This window comes from Pongo abelii, chromosome 6, assembly GCF_028885655.2.
Source record: "Pongo abelii isolate AG06213 chromosome 6, NHGRI_mPonAbe1-v2.0_pri, whole genome shotgun sequence".
NCBI lineage: Eukaryota > Metazoa > Chordata > Mammalia > Primates > Hominidae > Pongo > Pongo abelii.
The window spans coordinates 97,927,602-97,949,732 of record NC_071991.2 but is presented as its reverse complement, the minus strand read 5'-3'; the positions used below and the strand labels follow the sequence as shown (position 1 = coordinate 97,949,732).

At 36.3% G+C, this 22,131-nt stretch overlaps 1 protein-coding gene across 9 annotated transcripts in view; it reads right to left on the bottom strand.

The window, feature by feature from the left end:
* The window catches only part of MAGI2 (membrane associated guanylate kinase, WW and PDZ domain containing 2), a 1,490,397-nt gene that overhangs the window by 628,435 nt on the left and 839,831 nt on the right, over window positions 1–22,131 (bottom strand). For 8 of the 9 annotated variants that reach the window (XM_054559585.2, XM_054559586.2, XM_063726096.1 and 5 more), the window contains one exon: window positions 5,642–5,761. In XM_054559585.2, the coding sequence (XP_054415560.1) occupies window positions 5,642–5,761 (120 nt within the window). Of the gene's footprint in view, window positions 1–5,641; window positions 5,762–13,340; window positions 13,487–22,131 lie in introns of those variants that run through there. The other variant, XM_063726099.1, reaches the window with a different exon arrangement.

Genomic DNA, 22,131 nt, shown 5'->3' with positions numbered 1-22,131 from the left:
GGTTACCATCATGGCCAAGTCCCCCAGGCGATTCACATGCAAGGCTACTCAGCAGATGTTCTATATCAAATTCAAATGAGGCATTCAGAAATGGGGGGGTGGAAGCAGAAGAAAGGCTTTAAGAATCAACTAAAACCCTGCCTACAGCCATGTGGCATAGCTATAGATGGTAACTAAAGCACATTAAGCCCTTCCTTGCAGGCTCCAGGAAGTAACAGAATTGCTCTTTTGGAACAAGGACTTTAAGTTAATTTCTTAAAAGGCTTAAGAGGCAGGACTACAAATCAGGACAATCTATCTGATTTCTAACCAAAGGACAAATTATGCTTTAGCCACATCTATCCACAAAGTTTAAAATGAGAATTAGCAATAATAAAAAGGCAAACACATAAAAATACTTTAAAAATAGACTTTTTCCTCACAATTATTTTTCAGATGAGTGTTTCCTATTCTAAAACCCAATGGTGAGGCTGAAGCATAGAAACACCATAAAACTGGTTTTCTCTATGATGAGCAGCTTAAACTAGACATTTTATAAAGGACTCTCTTGATCTTTGTGAATAGAAAAAACAAATTAAGTAGTTCCTAATATCCCTGACAATAAATGCACCAATTTTGGAAGCATTTCAGATGAGCAAGAAGAAACAGGGGTTATGGCTCTACCTCCAGTTACATTAGCAGTCTTGCTGCTCTGGTTTGTGGGTTAGATTCTGGGACCCCCTTTCAGTCTTATGGATCCCACATAGTTAACAGAAGGTCTGTAACCTTAAGGCTGAGAATAACTCAATTCCTTCTTATTTTCTTTGGTGTATTCACAGAATATCATAGATGAATTTTCTGGTCTGACCAAGAACTCTAAACAATACTGTGAAGGCATGAGACTGCAGTAGGTGAGGAGGAGGAAAGGGAGCAATGACCTAAACACTGCAGAAGGGAGAATGTGTAATTTAAATAAATGAGACTTTTTATTAAAGGAACCATTAATTGCTAGGTTTTTCAATATAAAAGTTCTCAGGTCTTTGTCCAGTTGAGTAGCACAGAATTCTGTATATCCTGAAAGTACCAACCATGCAAAAACACATTCCTTAGTTTTCCCTGACAAAACGAAAACAAAAAACAAAACTCCCAAAAAACACATTAAATGGTAGCCCTAGGTCTAGAGCTTATGACAAGTAGTGAAGAAATGCAGTAATTTTTATTGGGTGAATTTTGCTAGTTCCTCAGCTGTAGTTACAGGAAAATCTGAAGATCCTGAGGTTTAAGAAAATTCCCTAAGTGTTTACCCAGGTCATTATGTGACTTGAGAAAAGAGATTCTTATTAATCCATGTATACAATGTGTATTTGTAAGCAATGGTATTGATACAATGGTCAAAGTCTTATATGGAAGTCAGCCTCACTCTCCAATAATCAGCTCTATGCACAGTAGGCCAATTAAGTTGGCATCAAAACCAGCAAACTAAAGTGCCAGTACTGAAAAGGTGTCTGAAGAAGATTCAGAGTAACCCATTCTGGCTCACAAAACTTTGTTATGTTCATACAGTTTCAGGATATTACTTTCAAAAGTGAATTGGAACCTAAAGTTTAGCTGTATTTTAAAATACTATATTAAATGTCACGAGATCTAGTGTATCATGAGAACAATGGAAATTTACCATTAACATTTGACATAATTTTTCAGCTTATATAAAATCAGTTTACAAAGTCTTTATTTTTATAAACAAAAAGTCATTGTTAATCACGCCACTTTTTTAATGATCTGATATGTTAAGCCATTGGTTCGTTCTTACATAAGTGATATTTAAATAAGGTTGTAAAGTATAATACATTATTATTAAAAGGTGTGCAAACTAATGAATGTTACTAAATAATGTCACAAAGCCCATGGGAAATTATTCTGTAAAATGTATTATTTAACATCTTCGATAAAGTTATTTTCTATGATTTACAGTTTTTTTCATATATAGTTTAAGGCAGCTTTATATTATTAACACAATTTCTTTATTTAAAATGTTTTCAATAAATCTCTACTATCTTTTATTTTTGACAATATGAAGAAGGTACAGCACTAATGCATAAAACCGTTTCCTTTTCCTGGGTATTTTTGCCTATTTCCTGTAAATGTGGCAAGAAGCAATTAAACATCTCAGTCACAATTTAGGCAAATGTCTCCGCCTAGATTGCCTTATAAATGCTAATGGAAGAGATATTAATACTTTTAACAACTTCAAAATACTGAGTTCTTGAATAACTGCAGTTCACTAAACTAAGAACAGTCATGCATTGTGTAACGACATTTTGGTCACCGACAGACCACATATATCATGGTGGTCCCATAAACTTGTAATGGAGCTGAAAAATTCTTATTGCCCAGTGACATTGCAGCCCTTGTAATATCATAGTGCAATGCATTACTCATTTGTGTTTGTGGATGTTAGTATAACAAAACCTACCATTCTACCAATTATATAAAAGTACAGCAACCTCACTAGCATCTGTTGTTTTTTGACATTCCAATAATAGCCATTCTGACATGTGAGATGGTATCTCATTGTGGTTTTGATTTGCATTTCTTTAATGATCAGTGATGTTGAGCTTTTTTTCATATGTTTGTTGGCCACATGTATGTCTTTTGAAGTGTCTGTTCATGTCATTTGCCCACTTTTTAATGCAGTTATTTTTTTCTTGTAAAATTTTTTAAGTTCCTTGTAGACTCAATATTAGATCTTTGTCTGACAGATTGCGAAATTTTCTCCCATTCTGTAGGTTGTCTGTTCACTCTGATGATAGCTTCTTTGGCTGTGCAGAAGCTATTTAGTTTAATTAGATCCCATTTGTCAATTTTCGCTTTTGTTGCAATTGCTTTTGGTGTTTTCATCACGAAACGTTTACCCATGCCTATATCCTGAATGGTTAATGAAAGGCTGGATAAAGAAAATGTGGTACATATATACCATGGAATACTATGCAGCCATAAAAAGAAATGAGAGCATGTCCTTTGCAGGGACATGGATGGAGATGGAAGCCATTGTCCTCAGAAAACTAACGCAGGAACAGAAAACCCAACACTGCATGTTCTCACTTAGAAGTGGGAGTTGGTTGATGAGAACACACGGATATAGGGGAGAACAACACACACTGGGGGCCTTTTGGGTGGGTGCTGAGAAGGGGGAGAGCATCAGAAAGAACAGCTAATGGATGCTGGGCTTAATATGTAAGTGACGGGATGATTTGTGCAGCAAACCACTATGGCACGTATTTACCTATGTAACTTAAAAGTTGAAGAAGAAAAAAAGTATAGCACATACGGTTTCGTATAGCATGTAATACTTGATAATGATAATAAATGACTATATTACTGGCTTAGATAATTACTGTATTTTACTTTTTATTGTTATTTTAGAAGTGTATTGCTTCTACTTATTAAAAAACGTAAACTGTTAAACGGCCTCGGGCAGGTTCTTAGGAGGTATTCCAGAAGAAGGCTTTGTTATCATAGGAGATGACAGCTCCATGCCTGTTATTGCCCCTGAAGACCTTCCAGTGGGACAAGATGTGAAGGTGGAAGACAGTGATACTGATGATCCTGACCCTGTGTAGGCCTAGGCTAATGTGTGTGGTTGTGTCTTATTTTTTAACAAAAAAGTTTAAAAAGTTAAAACAATTTTGTTTGAACATTTTAATTAAATGGATTTATTTAAAAAGACTATAAAATTTGACATCAAGAGAGATAAAAAAGACCCATAAGATTTAAATTGACAAATATAAAAATGATTGGCTACAATGTAAAAATACATTTCCCAGCCCCCAGACAAAACATAATTTAAGTATAGTAATTATAAAATTAAAACAATTTTAAATAGAAAAAAGCTTATAGAAAAAGGATACAAAGAAAGAAAAAATCTTTTTGTACAGCTGTACAATGTGTTTGTGTTTTAAATCCAGTGTGATTACAAAAGAGTCAAAAAGTTAAAAAAAAATGGAAAAGTTTATAAAGTAAAAAGTTACAGTAAGCTAAGTTTATTATTGAAGAAAAAATAGTTTTAAGTACATTTAATATAGCGTAAGTGTACAATGCTTATAAAGTCTGCAGTAGTATGTAGTAATTTCCTAGGCCTTCACATTCACTCATCACTCAGTCACTCATGGACTCACCCACTAATGGACTCACCCAGAGCAACTTACAGTCCTGCAAGCTCCATTCATGGTAAGTACCTTATATAGCTATACTGTTTTAATCTTTTATATCATATTTTTAACTTAACCTTTTCTATGATTAAGTATGTTTAGATAAACAAATCCTTACCATTGGGTTACAATTACCTACGTATTCAGTAAGGTAACATGCCACACAGGTTAGTAGCCTGGAAATAACAGATTAGAGTACATAGCCTAGAATGTATCAGGCTGTAGCATCTAGGTTTGTGTAGGTACACTCTATGATATTCACTCAGTGACGAAATAGCCTAACCATGTGTTTCTCAGAAGTATCCCTTTCATTAAGAGACATATGACTATAAATCGAGGAGAAAGTAGAGGGCCCAACTGTTAACGTAGCAAACCCAGCTTATTTGATGACGTTTGGTGAACTTTGCATGTATGATAGGCTAAGCAGCAAAGTATATATCATGAATTTTGTTTTTAATATCACTATTAGTTGCAGTTTGATAAAACTAATCTTTGAACTTAATAATAGCATCTGTACATATACTTTGTAACTGTGAAGTAGGAATGAAAAATTATTTTCTACTTTTTTAGTTATAATTTCGTTATATATACACACAGATACATACTTTCATTAGATATAAACTAGATGCATATAAATGTTACCCAAATTGATAAATGCAATCACATCAACATATTGTTACTTATTTGTATTTTTAATGCCATCATTCCACTTTTACAGATGAGACTACTAAGGTTTAGTGACATAAACTGTTACTTGATTTTTGTAGCAGATAAATAATGAAGCCTAGTTTGAAACAGAGATTTTGGCTTATGTTTTAGTGCTTCTTCCACTGAGGCATATTTCCTGCATTCAAGGTTTTGGTTTCATTTGCTCTTCACGTTTGATTTGGGTACACAAGGAGACTTCTATTGTGGTACAGCTTTGGAGTTCATTCACAGATCATATTTTTTTCTACCCCATAATTTTGCACAGGAAGAAACTGAAGGCAAGTGAGGTAGAGTAATTTGAGAAAGCTACACAGGGATAATGACAGGAATAGAATTCTAGCCCTTCCTTCTTTTAGATGACATCTTGAGATAAAGACATTTTATCTGAAAGATCACAGCTTAACCTCAGGAGACAAGCACAAGAATACTTCAATGGGGGTGTGTGTGTGTGTGTGTGTGTGTGTGTGTGTGTGTGTGTATATATATATATAAAATAGGTATATATATAATAGGTGTATATATATAAAATATAAAATATTTAAAAATATATATTTTTCTCCAGGCATATTAAAAGTACACTTAATTGAGACGTATTTTAACTTTTTTAGGATACATTTCTAAACTCATCTTATTAAAGCTCTCAAACCCAAAACAGCCCATTAGTAACCTGGTGTCCCAGTGCATTTCCATCGAATGAGAAAAATGTGATGCCAACAAGAAAGATTTCTCAGGAACGTTGTGCTTACCTTCATAAGTCCCACTTTCTAGGAGAGCACCACTTTTCTCCAATTCCATAAAATCTTCAACAGTGATGAAAATATAATCCACTCCAGGGACCTCACCCTCCTTATGTGGCCTTGTGGTGCCTGAATAAAGAAAAGTAAAAACAAAAGAAAGACGCTAAGTGATTTGTTGTTGAACTTTAGAAATACGAGCATACTTCTGAATATTCAGTGCCACTTGTTTGTACATCCTGCAAGTTGGCAGTCTGCATTTGTCCTTCTGTTTGTTTGGCAACAGAAAACAGCAGGGGGGTAAAGATTAAAGTAAATGTACAAAGCACTTTTCTTCATCAAGCTTATGAAGAGTTCATTGCCATGGGATATGGCTGCATATTATTTTTCAGTGAAAAATTCAGAACATTGTGCCCTTTTTGAAGAGGTGGTTTGGATATTGAGCCAGTAGTCTGCTAGTTCAGGAATTTATATATTTCACTCCATGAATGAACCTCTATTGTCCTGCAGACTGCTGTGCTATGACATAAAATACAATGGAAAGTAGCGATCTTAGGAAAATGTCAATTTATCTTTTTATTTTCATAATCTGCTTTCTTTTGGAAGGAATGTTTGTTGGTTTTCATTTGTTAAGTTTGCACCCAGAGCCATTTTTATTTGATCTAAAGGTTCACAAAACCTTTACTATCATTTAAAATTAAATAATTAGAATTGTGTAATAATTAAATTGCAGTAGTAATTGTGATGCTGGGAATACAGTATCTAATTTGACAGGAGAAAACTTTCTCTGACTCCATCACACAGGCTCTCCCTTATGCAGCCTTCCTTCTCTCATTACTGCCTCTAATTCTGACTGAAGTGACTCCCTACTACCAAGGGTTACTGCATGGGACCACTGTTCCTGACTCCTCCGTCACCCATAGAGGGAATGGAGCTATGAGGGCCAAGGTGGCAGGAGTATCAGCTACTCAGACTGTAGCTCAGTCCAGCTCTCCTGAAGAACACAGCCTTCCAGGCATGCTGTCTAGTTTGTGAGGCAAGAGCAGAAACAGAGACATATTCAAGGCTGCAGGTTTGTTTCCAGGTAACACTTCCTTCCCTGAATAAGCCCTAAGCTTCTTCCTTTTTCTATGCCACCTACATAGGCGTTTTGCATGGTCAGATTGGAATTTACATAATGCATACATGCAAAGAAGTATGCAGAAATATACAGAAGCCAGATATATAAGGTAGCACATTGGCAGGCTTCATATATATAGACTCCCCCATATTGTCTATATGCTAAAAAAGTATTTTAAATCCTTAAATTTTATTTTTGTTCTCTGCATTTGAAATCTTTATCAACTAGGTCATGAAAATAGCCAGTCAGTTCTCCTTTTGGTCTATTAGAATCAAATCTGGACTGCAACTGAGAAGCAGAAGCTAATGTCAGAATGTACAATATGCCAGGGAAATTTGATTTTGGATAAAAATGATTAATTCCTATTGAAAACATTTTTTAAGATTTGAAGTTATTATTTTCTAAAATCAAGTTTTATAACTCGTCTTTGGGAGTTGCAAAACAATTTTTTTCCATAATTATGTTTAATGACTTTCCTTGAATTGGTTATTTTGTTTAACTGAGTCACATTTTGCAATATTTTCCTGCTGCTTTTATGCTATAAAATACAAACTACCTACATCTAGTATGCATAATATCGTCAAATTAATGTTTCCATGAGAACCTTAACTTTCAATATTCTGACTTTTATGTGCTTAACCCTTGTGAATTAAAAGTGCATTAACATGGTTTTTGGCAATCAATTTGTTTTTCTGTTTATTTAGAACATACTCCAATCATTAAGAAAAAAATCACATAACAAAGACTCAATTTTCCTTACTAATTTATCTGCATATTTCAGAAGCTGCACACTTTAACTGCTTGCAGTATGATAATGCATTCCTAGCACCAGGTGAGCACCAGGATCACATGATTGAGGGCAATTTCCAGGGCTGCTGACTTGTTTGGAGTAACATAGCTGTACCAAATTTTAGTGAACATTTGTAGTTGTGCTCTTCTTGGGAGGCCCATCAGTACTTTCGGTTCACTAAGTGGCTTTCCATCTCCATCTTGCACTTCAGACCTCTGTGATTGAATTCTTCCTTCTGGGATAGGCAACATCAGTGAGTATCACCTATTGCTATTGACCCAACTGATGCTGGCTGCCTACTTGGACTGGCAGTTCACCTACCTCATTGTGGCTTGAAGTTCTGCTCTACAATCTCAAATGCTGCAACCTCCATCTTTGACATCAGTCTCTGATCCTTTTTTCCTATTCTGTTCTTCTTTCTAATTATGATCTCTAGTCCCTGATCTCTTGTAATTTCCCTGATGTTCCCCAAATCTGGCTTTACTTGCCTCCCTAACTACTAAAGGACTACGAAAAAACCAGAATCTCTTCCTTCCTTTAGTTCACCTTCATGATTCCCCCATTCATAATTAACCCCCATGTTCACTGTTGGTTATTTCATTATTGACAGCAGTTGCTATAAAAAAACAAACTTTCTCTGACAAAGTACTCCACAAATTCAGATTACTTAATGTCAGTTTGATCCTCCTGATGCTTGGTAATTCTTTTATGTGTGTCTTCTTGTCTCTCTCTTATATTCCCAACATTTTCTAATATTCAACTGCTTTGACGTTTTACAGAAGATATGAGCTCATTCTTTCTTGGCAAAGTAAGAGACAATCTGAAATCAAATTTCCTAAAGTTTCCTAATTTTTCTTATCTGCATTACTCTCGTATTTTTCCTTCAAAATTAAGCCTTTATTGGAATTATCATCCATCTTGCTAAGACAAATTTCTTTTCCTTTGCTTTTAGAATTATATATTTTAAATTAAATAATTTAAATTAAATATTTTATTTGTCAAAGTGGCATATACAGATATTTTAAGTCTTCAAACAATTCTATAAGACTTGTTATTTTTAAAAAGCAGACCCTCATTTTCACCACCCAGCCCCTGGAAGCCCTTTGTTTTTATCCAGAGAAAAATACACTGATTTTAGCTGATTAATTTGTTTAACCCCCAAATCTCTAAATACTTTAAGATGCCTCTTGATTTTTTACTTTAGTAATTTTTTCTTGATTTTAAAGAAAATGAGAGTTTAACTCTTTTTTTGCCTATAATTCTAACCCCACTGCACATACCACTTCCTGCTTTTCTTCCATTCTTTTAATGGAACAATCTTGTGTTTAGATTAGTGTTAAGTGTTTACATTAATAATTCTATGTAAATCTATTCCCAGCTGAAACTTGTGGTGTACTGACTGTTTGTGTGTAACTTTTTTTTTTTTTTTTTTTGAGACGGAGTCTTGCTCTGTTGCCCAGACTGAGAATGCAGTGGCACAATCACGGCTCACTGCAACTTCTGCCTCCAGGGTTCAAGCGATTCTCCCGCCTCAGCCTCTTGAGTAGCTGTGACTACAGGTGTGTGCCACCACACCTGGCTAATTTTTGTAGTTTTAATAGAGACCGGGTTTCACCGTGTTGGCCAGGCTGGTCTCAATCTCCTGACCTTGTGATTCCCCTACCTCAGCCTCCCAAAGTGCTGTGATTACAGGCATGAGCCACTGCGCCCGGCCGTGTGTAACTTTTTGATTTCTCTAGATGTAATATGTTTTCATTTCCATTTTCCATTCATTAATCATTAAATAAACTCTCTCCTTGAGAGATAAATCTCCTCTCAAAATTCACAAATACATTTTATATTTTATCAAGTTTATCCTCTTGAAGAAATCTTTCCTGGAGGCTTCTGACATGCTCCAGTCTGGACTGTCAGCTGCCATCCAGGGATCATCCTTTGCCATCATCCTGGGGAGTCACTTTGCCTCTGTCTTGTGCAGTTTCTCCTCTTCCCTAGACCCCATGTCTATTTTTGTGGTCTACATCCTCATGGTGGCAGAGCACATCTGTTGGAAGCTTCCTGTCGAAGGTTGCATGGAAGCTACATTGTTTGAGATTTTGCAAGCCTGAAAATGTCTTTATTCCATCCTCACTAGTGGCAAATCTGACAGCATTTCAGGAAAATGTAATCATGAAAATGTATTTCTTCATCTTGCTGCCCTGTTCATGCCACCACCATTCTTCTAGTTGTGCTGGTTTGAAACTTGCACCTCAGAGTCACCTACCTTTGAGTCCTCCCTCACTCCTTTATCCCACCTCCAAATATTTGGCAAGTTCTATGTCCCATATCTCCACAACATCATCCTTCCCGTCTATACTGTCTCTGATCCCAGCACCGCCCTCCTGGACCAGGCGGTGGCTCTGTCACTGGTGTGCCTGCCTCCCTCTTTAGTTCATCGCTGTGTCTTCCTGATGAGCCCTGGTGAAGCACCAGGCGGATCACATTCCCTCTCTAAAGGCTTATCTACCCAATCTATGGTCAAGAGAGTGGGTTGAAAATGGGAGGCAGAGAAAGATACTGAGAGTCAAGAAGAAACAGAGAATGCCATGATTCTATTATTTACAATAAAATACAACTCTCATGGTATGCCAGCTTGTGGCGTTTCTTTACATGGGCTTGCCTTGATGGAACATGTGAGGAGACATAACATAAGAATTTTCTGTTTATGTAATACCCTCCTTTCTGGCTTGTCATGTGTCATTCTGCTTTCTCTTTAACCTAAAATTTCCACCATTAGAATTACTCTTTGGTTCAGATGAAGAAGAAACTACCTTTAAAATGTATGATGTTTTGAAAGTAAGCTGCCTGTGCTTTTTGGGACTCAGCCACTTGTTATCAGTATTACCTTGAGCAAGGTTCTCCACCTCTGTAAACTCTAGTTTTCTTATCTGTAAAATGGGAACAATAGTAGTAGCATCTTCATAGGGCTAATGTGAGGAACAAATGGGATAAATCATACAACATACTTAAGACAATGTTTGGCACATTTTAAATACTCAACAAGAATTATTATATGTTAAGTACTATTGCCTGGAAGAGCAGAAATGATTTTTTTAATGAAGTATTGCCATAAACATTAACTGAGCACTTACTGTGTGCCAAACACTATTCTAGATGCTTGAGCTGTATCTCTGAATAACACAGACTAAGATTCCTGCCTTCATGGAACTAATATTTTAATAGGGAGAGGCAGATAATAAATAAAAAATAAAAAGTTATATAGTATGCTATGAAGGGTTAAATCTTATTAATTGACCATAAATCAGATTGTTAGAACGTATGCACAATTTAGTGGGTCAAATACTGAGATTTCTGTTAGCTTAGACAGTATGGAGAAAAGGGTGGAGGAGAAGAGACTGTGAGAAAAAGACCCGAAGGGGAGCAGAGACCCACAATACTTGTAGGCTGTACACTACCCAGGTGAGTGTTAGCTAAGTGGGAGACTGCTGGAAGTCAACAGGGGATCCAGAAAGAGCCTGGTTATATTTTAGAAAGAATCACTACATCCTTAAAGAGAAATTTCACTTATTTCACATATTGCTTGGATTAGCTTAGGTCATTTGGCTTAACATCTTTGTGCCTGATACAGGTATTTTTGAACTATCAAAATCATTTTCAAAGGATAAACATGGCAGTGCATGGTAGGTTCCAATGACTGGTGTATGTGCACACACAGACACTTACATGTCAACCCACATTTTTAAAAGAAGAAAATGACGAGGTTGTGGGAAAAAGGAACACTTACACACTGTTATTAGAGTGTAAATTAGTTCAGCCATTGTGGAAAGCAGTATGACAATTCCTCAAAGAGCTAAAAACGGAACTACCATTCAACCCAGCAATCCCATTACTGGGTATATACCCAGAGGAATATAAATCATTCTACCGTAAAGACACGTGCACACGAATGTTCACTGCAGCAGTATTCACAATAACAAAGACGTGGAATCAACCTGTATGTTCTTCAGTGACAGATTGGATAAAGAAACATGGTAGATATACACCATGGAATACGATGCAATTGTAAAATGAACGAGAGCATGTATTTTATGGGAACATGGATGGAGCCGGAGGCTATTACCCTTAGCAAACTAATGTACGAACAGAAAATCAAATACTGCATGTTCTCACTTATAAGTGGCAGCTAAGTGGTGAGAACATAGGAACACAAAGTAGGAAACAACAGACACTGGGGTCTACTTGAGGGTGGAAGGTGGAAGGAGGGAGAGGAGCAAAAAAGATAACTATTGGGTACTGGGCTTAATACCTGGGTGAGGAAATAATTTGCACAGCAAACCCTCATAACATGAGTTTACCTTTGTCACAAATCTTCACATGTATTCCCAGAACCTAAAAGTTTTTTAAAAAAGAGAAAGAATGGCCGGGTGCGGTGGCTCACGCCTGTAATCCCAGCACTTTGGGAGGTCGAGGCGGGCGGATCACGAGGTCAGGAGATCAAGACTATCCTGGCTAACACGGTGAAACCACGTCTCGATTAAAAATACATAAAAATTAGCCAGGCGTGGTGGCGGGCGCCTGTAGTCCCAGCTACTCGGGAGGCTGAGGCAGGAGAATGGCGTGAACCCGGGAGGCGGAGCTTGCAATGAGCCCAGATCGGGCCACTGCACTCTAGCCTTGGCGTCAGAGCGAGACTCGGTCTCAAAAAAAGAAAGTGACAGAATGATGTGGTGTGATAAAATGGTGCGATAAAAAGGTTCTTAGATTAAAAATTGAGGACATCTACATTCCATTTTTGTTTTAATGTTTTACATATATGATTCTAGATAAAAATATTATTTAGTTCATCATCGATTTTCTTATGCACTGAGGTAAATAATAGACATAAAAGGGCATTATAAAAATAAAAGCATAAACACCATGCCAACAATATCTGCATTCCTTTTAAGGAATATTAATAGTTCTACTAAGAATACTACAATTTCACAAATATCATTTGTGGTATCTTACTTTTGGAATATATTATAATCAAAGCTTTAAATCACTCAACTTCATTCAGGCTAACACTTATAATAAAAAAAAATTTATTCCTGAAGATACAAATTGCCTTTTTTACTGTTTGGGTATGAAAAAAACATGAGTCAAGATATAAATCCATTTTGTCTGATTACACACTAAGATGTAGTACACAATGGCTTGGTCGCTATTTACAAGGATCCTTTTGTCTTTTGTAGATAGACGTGTAAAACAGCTAATGCCAATGGCCTAGGCTGCTAGAAGGTTTTTGCCATTTGCTGAGTCATTTGAAAAGTGTGAAAGTGCTCATAAAACCTGATTAGTAGGTCATTTAATTTTACCTGCAGGCGTAGCACCTACAACAAGAGTCAGAAAGCGTTTTAGATCTATGTGTCTGGGAAGAAAGGATATTAGCTGGTGTTATGTCAATGGGCAAGGCAGTGGCTGAAGAAGGAGAAAGCAATTGGAAATCTATGAACACCTCTTTGGAAAGCAGTATGATTCTAAAAATAAGGAAAATATATGTGATATGAAATGAAGTGTTGTACAATGGTAATTTGCAGCTAAAGGTAATTAATATCTAGACTGGGGAAACAAATTTTTTGAAGTGGTTACTTACTTTTATGCTGAAATAATTACAGTTGCTTTTACAACTCAAAAGATGATGAATAGTTGACAGCAAAGCAAGACTCAACAGTAATACAAGTAATTATCCAGCACTAGAAATGGGGTGGAAGATGTGGAGAATAAAAGAGGGAATATAGATGATTCATCATATAGCTGAAGCTCACCTTCTTTTATTGCTCTTCTGTTTTGGTTGGGGCTTTCCTAAGTGGTGTATAGGAAAGTCCAAAATAAGTTTTATTATCCAAATTATAATTTATATACTTTATTCTTATTATTTATTCCAGACCACTCCTCCAAAGGAAAAATAAATAGAACTGAAAGAGAGAAAATGCTAAGTTGAGGCTTTGTTTCATCTTTTATTAATTAATTTCTTAAACAACAAAACAGCTTATTTATTAATTGCTAAATTAAGTACTGTATGAACAACACCTCCTTCATGGGGTAATGAAAGCATACAGTGCTTCTGCTCAAAAGACATGTCTAAACAAAATGCATTATCTCCCAAATGGTTAGCTTATTGATACACAGTGAAATCACATGGAGGCGACTTGTCATTTTGTTACCATGGCAACTGGGAGTGCCAATGGAATTTTTTTATTAACCTACTGTTTAAATGAAGGAACATTGCTCTTTTTGTCTTAGGAAGAAAAGGGCATTTGTGGTAAATATAATTCTAAAGCGTATTTCCCCTCAGCTTTCTGCTATTTCCTAGTTTGAGTAAAATACTTTTCTTCAAAAGAGTCACCAGCTTGACAGACAGTACTATTACTTAGATGATGGTTCAGTGCAGTCATCTATTGCGATCTATTCTGATATATTAAAAATTCCATAGTGCTTGCCGCATGGCAGGTACCCAATACATATTTGCTAAAGAAACAGACTTGGAATTAATCATTAAGTCAATGTATTCTAAGCAGATGGGTCATTGTGTGAGAATGTGAGAAACTGAATTCTGTTCTTACTCATATATTCTCCCTTTCTTCTTCCCGGTGTTTCTCAATTGCAAGCTGGAAAAAATAGATCTTGACAGCTAGGGTGACTTCCTCTGTATCTGACCTTTGCTTAACTAACTCTTAGATTCTTGAAGACACTTAAGTTGGTCAGTTACTCATCAGCAAGTAAGAACACAATCACCAGATTTGTGTGTGCTGCCAATAAAAACATACATCCGACAGATTCCTTTGGCCAATGCCTGTAATCAATTTTTACACAACCAGCTTAGGCCTTAGGTTTTATTATACTCATTTTCAATCATATAAAATCCCAAAGTATGGTTTTATACAAACATAGAGCTAAAGTAAGCAAAGCAAATAATATAGTTTGGGTCATTGAATTGTATGTGATAGACAGATTATAAAGTAATGTAGGCCTTACAGATTTCCTGTTAACTGATGGGGTGGATTGGTTTGAGGTAAAAAAAAAAAAAAAAAAATTAAAACCTACAATTCAATGAAATAAATCACTTATTAAGTATAAAAATTATTAATAGCCTCAATAAAACACTATGCACATTTTATAAAATATTGAAGATTTGAAAAATCCATTTGTAAAATATTGGTAGTTAATTTGACTTATTTTCTTAACAGTGTGTTGCTCTAAACCTCAGTAATTATTTCAAAACTCTCTTCCCCTAAGATAACATGTTGTCAATTTTTGTTTAAAGCAGCACTGGCATATACTAACAATGTTAGGTATCTTCCAAAAACAGGCTTTTTTTTTTTTTTGAAGAAGAAACCTCACTGACTATCTTGGATATAAAGGTTCAAAATAGTGCCCCATATGGCATCAATTACTGTTTTAAATTTTAACAGTTTGGATTGAGGCAGCATCGGACCCAAATTTGGTGTTTCTTAAAACATTGGCTGCATCAAGGCCTGGCGCTGTGGCTCACGCCTGTAATCCCAGCACTTTGGGAGGCCGAGGCGGGCGGATCACGAGGTCAGGAGATAGAGACCATCCTGGCCAACACGGTGAAACCCCGTCTCCACTAAAAATACAAAAAATTAGCTGGGCGTGGTGGTGGGCGCCTGTAGTCCCAGCTACTCGGGAGGCTGAGGCTGAGGCAGGAGAATGGCGTGAACCCGGGAGGCAGGGTTTACAGTGAGTCGAGATCGTGCCACTGCATTCCAGCCTGGGTGACAGAGCAAGACTCTGTCTCAAAAACAACAACAACAACAACAACAAAACAACAACAAAAAAACATAGGCTGCATCAGAACCATGTGGAGGACTTGTTAAAGCACAGATTGCTAGTTCTCACTCCCCAGAGTCTCTGAGTCACCCTGCTGGGGTGGGGCCTGAATATTTGCATTTCTAACAAGTTTTCAGGTGATGCCTCTGACACTGCGGGTCCAGAAACCATAATTGGAGAACCACTGCTCTAATTTCACTCATAGCTCAGGGAACCCAAAATAAAAACAGTGTTAAATTTCCTCATCAAATATAACTACAACAATCCATAAAGCATGCAGGTCATGACTTTGGCATTGGCCCTGGAGTACTCTATAGCCATGTACTGGATTCAGAGAAAACAAGCCATTCTTCATTTTCTGGTGCATAGATGAACAGAGTCACGAGCAGTATTTTTCATACTGAAGTGTTCTTTAGAAGTTAAATGAATTTGGGAAATAATGCATCTACCTTTATTTATGCATCTTTATAAATATCTTTATTATTTGAAGTAATATAAATTATTTTGGCTCTATCTGTGCAACCATATGGCTGATATTGGGAAAGACATAGGAGCTTGAATATAGCTCACCAGCAGTGATACATGATAATATGTTAAGAAAAAATAAGCATCTAATGCAGAAGATCTCTCACATGAAGAAAAACTATGGTGGATGTCAAAAAATAGATGACAAATGAAAAATCTGTAGATCTCCAAAAAGCAAGAAATAACAGCATTGCATTATTTTCATATACCAAGCTATCTGATTTGCTAAATGTTAAAATTACAGCTTGTTTACAACTATACTTATCAAATGAAATCAGGTGATAGTAACATACACTTTGGAATTAGTACTCATAAAGCTCTCTGTTATAACAAATTATTTAGGCCACCATATCGTTTTATTAATTCCATAGTTTTATTTGCACAATTAGGTCCCTTGTGTAAACACTAGAGTAAATGAGGGGTAGATGTGAGAAATACCATGTAAAACTTGAACTCAGCCAGGTGTGGTGCCTCGCATCTGTAACCGTAGCACTTTGGGAGGCTAAGGAGTTTGAGACCAGCCTGGGCTACATACGGAGATCTCATCTCTACAAAATATTTAAAAATTAGCTTGGTGTAGTGGCACACCTCTTTAGTCCCAAGTGGAGGATTGATTACTTGAGCCCAGGAGGTCAAGGCTGCAGTGACTCAAGATCATGCCACTGCACTCAGCCTGGGTGACAGAACAAGACCCGGTTTCAAGAAAAAAATGAAAAGAAAAGAAAAAAAAAGCTGAACTCATCACCTGAACTAAAAAACCTGTCATACTAAGCAAGAAAGAAACACAATGTCTGGGGTGATCACTTTTGAAGTTGATGTATATGCAATATATTTTCAATTTTAAGGCTTCTACAGTAAATGACCAGATTTAATTACCAACAGTACCAAGATTCCTTGACCACTGACATACAAGCACTGTACACTGAAGACAAACTAGGGCAAAGTGAATGATTTCATTTATTCATACATTTGAATCATCACTACATTGGTAACAAAAGATTTGTACCCTAAATCTTATCCATTCCTTCACACCAAAGTCCATCTCCTCTACCCAGCAGATTGCCAAAGAAACTTTGGTTGCATAAATTACTTTCTTCATGATATTTCCATCTTTACCTCACTTGTAGTCACAGTACAGAATTATTCACTACTCGAATGCAGAGACGTAAATGAAATGACTCACCCCAATAAAATCAGATTCCTTGATAGCTATAGTCTTGGCTTTTGATCCATTCTCACAATATATAGATATAACATACCTAACTAACTCCAGGACAGATGAACACTGCATTCTCACCAATAAAGTAGGGCAACCAACCATAATTCCAAGATTCTTGACTTGACTATTAATTTCCTGAATTTTTTAAGAGACTAGAAGAAGACAAATGACCCTTTTGTTACCAATTAATTTATTTTTGAACTTTTGATTTTAATTCAATATTTAATTTAGATATGTTCTATATTTGGCATTCTATAGAATTAATAAAAGGAGGTTTTTGATTCCCTAATTTATTATTTAGTAGATAATGTTTCAAGATTACATATTGAGCTTAAGGAAAAGAAAGATCAGTGACTTTTTATAGAAATAATATATATTTAGTTTGAAGCTTTTATAGTCTCCTCATGTAAAATTAATCTGGGCCCAAACTAGACTGCGTGGATACCACCAGTCCTCTAAGCAATGCAGACACACTACTCAGTGACCTTCATTGCATGGAAGGTTTAGTGGATCATAACTTTATCATTTTATCACTATTAGAATCTTGCAATGACATTAACTTTTAGTATACCATATGTCCCTATGGCATCTATATTCTGAAATGCCCAAGGTAGATAGTAGAATACAGAGTCTACAGAGTATCAGAATATCCAGATGAAAGAAAGAGGGCAGTTAACTATTCAGGGATTTCAAAATATTGAAATGCTTTTCAGATTATATGGCATAAATCACATGTCTGAGTGATCAACTGTTTTTTATTGAGGCACTCAAGTACACACATATCAAATTATCATGGAGGGAAGGAAGAAACAAGAGAGGGAGGAGGGAAATATTAATGAGTACCCACTAGGAGCTCTGGATGAGGTGCTTTTATTCTTGCTTAAAATCTTGAGTTAAAGAATGCCCTGTGCATCTGATTTATCTTATGTTCACGATACTAGCTATTATATTAGTTGATATTTTATCACACTAAATCTTATTACATAGTTGATGAAAAGCAGAACAAAAATTCACAACTCAGCTTCCTTACTTTAAAAAAATTACAGAATTGGGGATATTATAGCAGAAATATACTTGGCTATAGCTGACAGCCCCTTAATTCCAAAACCCATATCTGTGAGCATTCATTTGTAGAAAACATCTGTACATATTATAGGGAACAGGCAATTCTCCCCATTCAGGCCAGTGTGACTGTGGGCCAGCCACTAAATGTTGAGTGGCATGGCCTGGCTCCCCCCTCAAGAAACTTAGGAAAAAAGAGAAAAGTGACTTGTTCAAATCAAATAATCAGCATTCTGATAAAAAAGAAAACATAAGTATCCAGATTTTCAGCCTGTAGATAACTACACGCCTCTGAAGGGATAAAAAAGCGGGGGTGCAGGAGGCGGACAGAATATGATTTCTGCCTTTTTTGAGACTTTAATATTCGACACACAACCAGCAGCCCCATGGCCTAGATCCACATGGTCTTTTAGGCATGAAGGGCAGCAGGACTCAGTTTCTATCCAATTGTCATAATCCCCAGAACACTGTGGTTTTAATCTCAGACTACTGTATTTCCTTCCTGACTGGGGAGCAAATTAAAAGTGATACAATATAAAGGAATGTGTATTGTGAACTGTCAAATAATCATTTGAGACTCCTGCTGGAAATTTTTACATAAACCTATCAGAATATAACTACCCTGTAATCAAAAAACAAAAAACAAAAAACAAACAACACTTGGCTCTACAGACTCTCAAATCACTGTTCCTGAGAAATGCAATTCTCATCAGAGATTAAGGGAAGTTTTAGGAATTAAAAATATAAAAGAAAATTGTAAGGAAATTTTAAAAGAGAGCTGATTAAGGTACTTCTGGCATAAGAGATATTGAGTTAATAGTGAGTTATCAAAATAAATACTGGATTCTTCAGAGAAAATGTTTATAATTTTAGAATAATCTTTACCGCCTTTAGAGAGAGTAAGAAAACACACTAACTTGCCAGGACTAATAGAGACATTATACAAAACAGAGAGGTGAATACCAGTAGCATCAGCCCAGCAGCTGACTCAGCATCCTACCCCTCACAGGGAACAAGTGGCTGGAGAGTTCATACCTGGTAGGGTGATGGTGCTCTGACTTTCAGACTCAAAAGTATTAAGTATTGCTGCCTAAAAGAAGGGGTAGAGCATCTGGTATTTGAAAAAACTAGAAAGGCTGAGGCTGGCCAAACTAGGCTATGGGGCATTAGTGAATCCATGTTAGAATAAAAAATGTGCATGATATAGTTCGGCTGTGTCCCCACCCAAATCTCATCTTGAATTGTCGTTCCCATAATCCCTGCATGTCATGGGAGGGAACAGGTGGAGATAATTCAATCACAAGGGCAGTTTCCCCCATCCTGTTATTGTGATGATGAGTTATCATGGGATCTGATGGTTTTATAAGATGCTTCCCTGTTTGCTGGTCACTCATTATTCTCCTTGCTGCCACCATGTGAAGAAGGACATGTTTGCTTCCCCTTCTGCCATGATTGTAAGTTTCCTGAGGCCTCCCGAGCCCTGCAGAACTGTGAGTCAATTAAACCTCTTTTCTTTATAAATTATACAGTCTTGGGTATGTTTTTATAGCAGTGTGAGAATGGACTAATATAGTACATATGTTTAACCTCCTGGAAAAAGGCTAAATAGCTATTTATCTCCCCATTTAGATCCAAACTATTCCTTTGGATTAGAGTTCAGCAAATTTCTAAAAGAACTAGATAGTAAATATTCTAGGCTTTGCTGGCCATACTGTCTCTGTAATAGCTACTGTTATTAGAGATACAAGTGGACACATAATACATAAACAAATGAGCACAGCTGTGTTCCAACGAAACTATATTTACAAGGTGGTGGACAGATTTAACCCGTAAGAAGTCGTTTGCCCACCCCTCCATTAGGTTTTCGATGCTTTGTGTCTTCACGATCTTGTCTCCTAGATTTGTACTTGCAAATCAACAAGATGCAACTTCAGTGCCCGCATTTGAGTGCACTACCTCAAGAGAGAAAAATATGACCATTTCTGTTGGTGTGGCCAGTATTAAGTGTAACATTTCATGTGTCCGTTTTTTTTTAAACTTCTTCAAAACAACTAACCAGGTAGCTTTCTAATACACAGAAAAAAAATGGGGGAAAATATCTGTAGAAGGATCATAGATATTTGGTCTCTCAAGAAGCAAGAGAGGATTGTTCTTATGCAATCTTTGAAATAATATGAACAAGAAATTGCCAGGGGAAATACGTGTTTTGTGAGGCTGGATCAAGAGTGGAAACACATCTGTTTCTGTAAGTGAAGGAGCCTCTCCTTCAGTATTGACTGAGGGCATTGCATTTTTTAGTGGTAAATAACAGTATCTCGTTGACCTTGCTTCCATTTTACGGTATAATTATATCAGCAAACCTTCTGTGTGCTAAGGAATTTACCAGACATTTCATACAGGGAAGAAACATGGAGCCTCTAAGTGCCCTGAATATTACATACAAATTTTATGCTGTTGTATCTGTAATAACCCATGTGTATGTTACATGGTCACCATAGAAATCAAGTTACTTATCATTTATTGGATAAAGCAGTATTCACAGTAATATTTTATATTTGACAGAAAATTTGTCATTACCTGACATAAAGATTAACAGTTACATGATAAAGTTGTATATGAACAACATGCATATACACATGGCTTTAAGTTTAGGACAATGGTTCAGTAAAATGAGCACAGCATATGAAAATAAGGCAAAGAAAAAGAACTATCTTAGGTTAAGCATTCCAAGATATTTGATTCTGTGTTGCATTGCAGCAAAATATTGAAAACTGATTCAACAGGAGAGAGCCCTCTAGCAAGACTACCTGCTAATTTTTAATATGTTCAGTAATCATTTAGGAGCCTTCAATTTTTTCTTTTACAAATTTATCATTTGTCCAAATATATATGAAATGTTTCAGAATGACTATCAATCTAGTGGAAAAGAGAGAAAGACATGGCTGATGAATATGGCAAAGTAAGGAATTATATGAGAAATTTTTTTATGTATATAATATTCATAAGCACTAATACTTATTGAGTTCCGACCTTACATGAAGCATTGTACTCTGCTTTTTGCATCCATTATCTCTTTCATTTTTCTTAACAACTGGATACGGTAGGTGGCATTTTACTCTTTTTATACCTTGAGTAACTTGCCCAAGTGGCAGCACTAGGATTCAAACCTGGGCAGTCTGGCAGTACAGGCCAGGCTTCTAAGCAATGGTGCACTCCACCAACATCCACAAAATGTTCTAAAAAATTTTTGTTGTGGGAGACAGATGAGAGCAGCGGGTGGGAGTGTGGGTGTGCCTTGTGAATGGGATGTGGGCAGCCACTACTCAGCATTCAGATAGAATGTCTGCCAGGAAAGAATAATGAAACTGGGAATCAAATATCCTATGGCTATCCCAATTACTCTGATTTGATCATTACACATTGTATACATGTACCAAAATAACACAAGTACCTCTTATATACATACAACTATTACGTATCAATTTGAAAAATATATGGAGAAGCAGAGGGAAGTAAGATAGTCTCTAAACTGTTGCCAAGCTAGAGTAAGGATATTCAGAAAGATAACTAAGAAATGCCAAGAAAGTAGCTGGGGTGCACCAAGGATTGATATCTTTGGAAAGAAATGTCCAAACTTGTTGAATTAGGAAGCTACAAACATTTAAAAAGAAATACAAGTGCTCTGAGCAGATGAAAAAGTAGTGATTTTCTAAAAATAGAGAAATGATAAAATATTAATAATTAGGTAAGGCTCTAGTTTGCCAGGTCATATGTCCCCTTTACAAGTCACATAATAGAAATGACTTGTAGAAATTTCAACAAATATATATTTGATGCCTATAATGGCTGACAGACAAAAGTGAAATAAAATCTATTTCATCATCCTGGAGGACTCAAGTTATTAAGATACAGACAATTGCAGCCACCTGTATAACAATTATTTTGAGACAGTTCTCAAA